The sequence below is a fragment of the Engraulis encrasicolus genome, chromosome 1, assembly GCF_034702125.1.
Source record: "Engraulis encrasicolus isolate BLACKSEA-1 chromosome 1, IST_EnEncr_1.0, whole genome shotgun sequence".
In the NCBI taxonomy this organism is placed as follows: Eukaryota; Metazoa; Chordata; class Actinopteri; order Clupeiformes; family Engraulidae; genus Engraulis; species Engraulis encrasicolus.
Genome location: NC_085857.1, coordinates 39,925,892 through 39,931,891, shown reverse-complemented (window position 1 = coordinate 39,931,891; position 6,000 = coordinate 39,925,892). Strand labels below are relative to the sequence as shown.

At 45.9% G+C, this 6,000-nt stretch overlaps 1 protein-coding gene across 1 annotated transcript in view; it reads right to left on the bottom strand.

The window, feature by feature from the left end:
* palm3 (paralemmin 3) overlaps nt 1-6,000 on the bottom strand; it is a 91,609-nt gene that overhangs the window by 36,799 nt on the left and 48,810 nt on the right. Inside the window, exon 2 of the mRNA XM_063202045.1 lies at nt 4,690-4,741. Coding sequence (XP_063058115.1) covers nt 4,690-4,734 — 45 coding nt within the window. The 5' untranslated portion in view covers nt 4,735-4,741. The remainder of the gene's footprint in view (nt 1-4,689; nt 4,742-6,000) is intronic.

Sequence of the window (6,000 nt, the reverse complement as noted above, 5' to 3'; positions counted from 1 at the left end):
CAGCACCTAATCTTCTCCTATAATGTTTCACAAGATGGGAAAAGACAGAAAGAGGGATCTTCAGCCATTCCTCTTTGCAGAATCTCTCTAAATCATCCAGAGACCTGGGTCCTCTCCTCTGTACTCTCCTCTTCAGCTCACCCCACAGGTTCTCAATGGGGTTGAGGTCAGGGGACTGAGATGGCCATGGGAGGAGCTTGATTTTGTGTCTGGTGAACCATTTCTGTGTAGATTTGGCCAAATGTTTAGGGTCATTGTCTTGCTGAAAGACCCAGTGACGACCCAGCTTCAGCTTTCGGGCAGAGGGCAACAGATTTTGATTTAAAATGTCCTGGTATTTCAAAGCATTCATGATGCCATGCACCCTAACAAGGTTCCCAGGGCCTTTGGAAGCGAAACAGCCCCACAGCATCACTAACCCACCCCCATACTTCACAGTGGGTATGAGGTGCTTTTCAGCATGCGGATCTTTCGTGGTACGCCAGACCCACTTAGAGTGTTTGTTGCCAAAAAGCTCAATCTTGGTCTCATCTGACCAAAGCACACGGTCCCAGTTGAAGCCCCAATACCGCTTGGCGAACTCCAGACGCTTGCGTTTATGATTGTGAATGAGGAAAGGTTTTCTCCGTGCATGCCTCCCAAACAGCTTGTTGGCGTGTAGACAGCGCCTGATGGTTGATTTGGAGACTTTGTGACCCCAGGATGCTACCATTTGGTGTAATTCTGTAACAGTGAGCTTTGGAGATCTTTTGATTTCTCTTACCATCCTCCTCACTGTGCGTGGTGGCAAAATAAACTTGGGTCCTCGTCCAGGCTTGTTTACCACTGTTCCAGTTGTTTTGAACTTCTTAATTATTCCTCTCACAGTGGATATGGGCAGCTGCAGTTGAGTGGCAATCTTCTTGTAGCCTCTGCCTGACCTGTGAAGGTCGACGCACATCTGCCTCACTTGTATGCTGTGTTCCTTTGTCTTTCCCATGTTTAAGAGTGGATAAGAGAAATGGCCTCGGTGTCACGTCATATTTATACCCCAGGGAAACAGGAAGTGATGAATTACTAATTAAATGTTCCTACATACTCTGGTAAACTTTGTAAACTACTGTAGAAATGACAGAAATGCTTCAATTATATTTATTTCCTGGGAATTGTTAAGGGTGCCAATAATTGTGGAACAGGTGATTTAATGAAAAATAATTATTTTTTAGTCAGGGATTTTTTTTATATTCTTACAATTCATTTGAGTTGAAGGCTACATTTTCCTACAATTTTCAATGTGACAGAATTCTTCTGCAATAAACAATGAATTTATTTTAAGGCTTTTAACACATCTCAACCAGGGGTGCCAATAATTATGGAGGGCACTGTATTTATTTATCTGCTGCTTGCACATCCTCCCATGCTTTGTCCACGCTATGGGGTTAACTGGGACTGTTGATGGATGACATCTGTTTTTGTCCAATGTCTTGTCTTATGGGGGAATGTGTTGCTTGGGGTAAATGTGCTTGGGAATGTGACTGAATTGTGTTTGTTTTCTTGTCTTATGCTCCTCTCACTAGAAGAAATTTCCCCCATGGGGGATAATAAAGCTACTACTACTACTACTACTACTACATGAATGTGGTGGAGTTAAACTATTTGACAACTTAACCAAAGTGTGGTCTCTCCCTTAGTATTTGTCAGAGGGTCAATTACATTTTTGTAGTAGCCGAAATCAAAGTGGGGGAACCACAGCTAATGCCACTATTGTATGGATTAAATGCTTTTATGTTTGTTTTTACTGGATTGTATTATCTAAGAAGCATATTGATAGCTTGTACATTACTTACCAATTACTAATTAGTTCATCGGTATTAGCTAGGGTTGTACAACCTGACATATGCTACTTAAAAATCACGATTGACCCCTCTATGACACGATCATGCCTGCTAGCCACAAAGGAATTCAGCAGAATTCATTATGTAGGCTACACAAAGGGGGTCCCATCCTCCATGTTCTCTGTGTGAGAAGAGAAAGTCTTACACAGTGGTCGGTGCCACGCTGACGAGCATAGTTTTGGACATGAGTGGACATAATCATGCCTGCTAGCCTCAAAGGGAATCTCCCGCACAGAAATATCAGCACCAACAACCGTTACCGTAGATATGCTGCAGCAGCACGCAGGCAGCGCAGCAGTTGAAACTGACAACATAAGCCGTCAGGAGCCTCAGCGCAGAAGAGGGGAGAGAGAGAGAGAGAGAGAGAGAGAGAGAGAGAACGATGAAGAGAGAGAGAGAGAAACATGGAGAGAGAAAGAGAAAGATGGAGAGAGAAAGAGAGCGAGAGAAAGATGGAGAGAGAGAAAGATGGAGAGAGAGAGAGAGAGAGAGAGAGAGAGAGAGAGAGAGAGAGAGAGAGAGAGAGAGAGAGAGAGCGAGAGAGAGCGAGACGGAGGGCAGACGAGGAGAAGAGAGGGAGGCCAGAGACAAATCCGGCGTGCTGGCACCCGGCTCCTAAGATCTGCTGCCGCCTCTTTAGAGACGCCATGCTGAGCCTCACACAGACGCTGACACATCTGCCACGAAAACAGATCAAAAGGCTATCCCACTATTCTCCTCTCTTCTCTTCTCTACTCCTCTATCCCACTATTCTCTACTCTTCTCTTCTCTACTCCTCTATCCCACTATTCTCTTCTCTTCTCTACTTCTCTATCCCACTATTCTCCTCTCTTCTCTTCTCTACTCCTCTATCCCACTATTCTCCTCTCTTCTCCTCTCTACTCCTCTATCCCACTATTCTCCTCTCTTCTCTTCTCTACTCCTCTATCCCACTATTCTCCTCTCTTCTCTTCTCTACTCCTCTATCCCACTATTCTCTTCTCTTCTCTTCTCTACTCCTCTATCCCGCTATTCTCCTCTCTTCTCTTCTCTACTCCTCTATCCCAATATTCTCTTCTCTTCTCTTCTCTTCTCTTCTCTTCTCTTCTCTATCCCACTATGCTCTTCTCTTCCCCTGTCTTCTCTCTTCTCTTCTCTCATATTCTCTTCTCCTCTCCTCTCTTTTCTCATATTCTCTTCTCTTCTCTTCTCTCATATTCTCTACTCTTCTCTTCTCTTCTCTTCTCCTCACATATTTTCTTCTCCTCTCTTCTCTCATATTCTCTTCTCCTCTCTTATCTTCTCTTATCATCTCTTATCATCTCTCCTCTTTCCTTCTCTGCGTTCACATGCATGGGCAAAATAAAAGTGTGGTCGTCAGCCGTGCTGGTGTATGAGGATGTAGGTGGATGGGTGGGAGGGTGTGCAGCATTGTCTGGGAATGTGTGTGTGTGTGTGTGTGTGTGTGTGTGTGTGTGTGTGTGTGTGTGTGTGTGTGTGTGTGTGTGTGTGTGTGTGTGTGTGTGTGTGTGTGTGTGTGTGTGTGTGTGTGTACATGTGGCTAGTTGTTGGTGTGTGTATGTGTATGTCTCTGTACGTGTCTGTGTCTGTGCGTGTCTGTGCGTGTCTGTGTGTGTGCATGTCTGTGTGTGTGCATATCTCTGTGTGTGCGTGTTTCTGTGCATGTCTGTGTGCGTGTGTGTGTGCTTACATTTATGTGTGCGTGTCTGTTTGTACGCAACTGTGTACAGCGGGTTGTTGACTCTTCCGAGAGCAGTTCAGTTGGCGCCTGCATCACAAGACAAGCCTGTCCCTCCTGTGCATCTCCTCCAACTACAGTAGCTCTCCCCTGTCTGCAATAGCCCTGGCAGGGTCCCTCGCTCTCTCCTTCCCTCCCTCCACCTCACACATGCAGGGCCGCCAACAGCTTTTGCTAGGCCCAGGACAAAGTTATCTGAAAGGGCCCCCTACCCAATACATACAATGTAATGGGGACCCAATTCTGGGCCTCCTATCTCCCAGACCCCGGGACAACGTACCCCTTTGTCCCCCCCCTGTCTGCCATAGCCCTGGCTGGGCCTCCCTCTCCCTCCCTCCACCTAACACATGGGCGAAGTTATAGGGTGGACAGGCTGGCCATTTGCCCATGGGCCCTCCTGTATGGGTTTTGTCCTATTATGACCATGGCAGGCCATATGGGGGGCCTCATCAGTGTTTTGCCCTTGGGCCCTGTGTGCAATTGTTCCGCCACTGCACCACCTCACACATGGATATTAATGCTATCTGTGGCCGACCTGCCACTACCAATCATCCTCCGCTCCTCTCCTCTCCTCTCACCGGCTGAGCTCAGCCTCCCAAGACCCCCCTACTGCTACACTGTGATATCCACTTATATAAGCTGGCGGGCAAGTTGAGGGATAGGGATAGGAGGGTTCGGGGGATGTTCCGCAACCCTCATGTAAAAAAAAAAAATCGGCACAACTTCTGGGTTGGTCTTTTAGTGGCCAAAACACTGCATACTGCATTTAAGTGCAGAATTTTTACTATATGTAATTTTTCGCGCACAAAACATTGCATTCACTGCACTAATATTGCAGTAATCCTGTGCTATTCTCCAGTGATACTGTGGTAAAAAATTAGGGCTGTAACAATACATTCAGCTTACGATTCGGTCAATATCACGATTATTGACAGTTCGATACACCCAATGATTTTTAAATGCAGTTTTTTGCCGACCTACCAGAAAACCGGCAGTAGAAAAGAGCCTCATACAATGTACTGTATATACAGTAGGCAGAGAGCAGCATAAAGCACATGACCCATATGGGATGCTTACCGCAATGGCCTGGAGACGCTGCTGATACTTCTCCGCTTCATCCATCTTGCCTCTGAGAGAGAGAGAGAGAGAGAGAGAGAGAGAGAGAGAGAGAGAGAGAGAGAGAGAGAGAGAGAGAGAGAGAGAGAGAGAGAGAGAGAGAGAGAGAATTAGTGACATATTCAGGTCTATGGACTTTCATCACATTCTACAAGGACACAATCCAGACTTTTGAAGTCTTTGAAGAATACACAACCATTTCTCGCAAGAAAGTTTGAAGCATCTCGTGTATGCCAAGTACTTGTATTATGACCATCCTAAAGTTCAATACAACATTTCCTACATTTGAAAACGCATGCACCTAGCACTCGTACAGCTTCACAAACATTCACCAACATATTTACTCTATTTCTGTATAGCATGAGTGGGCCACACTTCAGATTCTCATCTCACTTCATATGCTACAAGGGTACCACTGAAGAAGATGAATGGGGTAAATAAATATGTCTGATCCTGCGATACTAATCTTGCCTTTGAAATTATGCCAAGTCAATTACCCATCTCTAGCCAATCTGTTTTGACACCGAGAAAATTACCGACAGCAACTGCCTGATGTGCTGTTAAAAGGAGCCTCTCGGAAACACAAACAAGGTGTGTGTGTGTGTGTGTGTGTGTGTGTGTGTGTGTGTGTGTGTGTGTGTGTGTGTGTGTGTGTGTGTGTGTGTGTGTGTGTGTGTGTGTGTGTGTGTGTGTGTGTGTGTGTGTGTGTGTGTGAATATCTTCAAGGCATAGCTTAGGGATGACCAAAGGACATTTCATCAGTGATGCAGGTGCTCTCAGTCTTGGATCCTGTTTAGGAAGCAAAGCCTTTTTATAGACAGGATGCAAGGTGCTTATTTTAAAGACAGGTGTGAGACTTTGTGGACCTGTGTGTGTGTGTGTGTGTGTGTGTGTGTGTGTGTGTGTGTGTGTGTGTGTGTGTGTGTGTGTGTGTGTGTGTGTGTGTGTGTGTGTGTGTGTGTGTGTGTGTGTGTGTGTGTGTGTTTCTTGATGAGTGTGTGTGTGTGTGTGTGTTTCTTGATGAGTGTGTGTGTGTGTGTGTGTTTCTTGATGAGTGTGTGTGTGTGTGTGTGTGTGTGTGTGTGTGTGTGTGTGTGTGTGTGTGTGTGTGTGTGTGTGTGTGTGTGTGTGTGTGTGTGTGTGTGTGTGTGTGTGTGTGTTGGCGTCTCAGGTGCTTGTGTGAGGGTGCGCGTCTGCAATGCATCCAACCAAGTCTGAATGTAAGAGGTGGTGAAAGTAAAGGGAGTGTGAGTCTGACTGAGATGAGGGCAC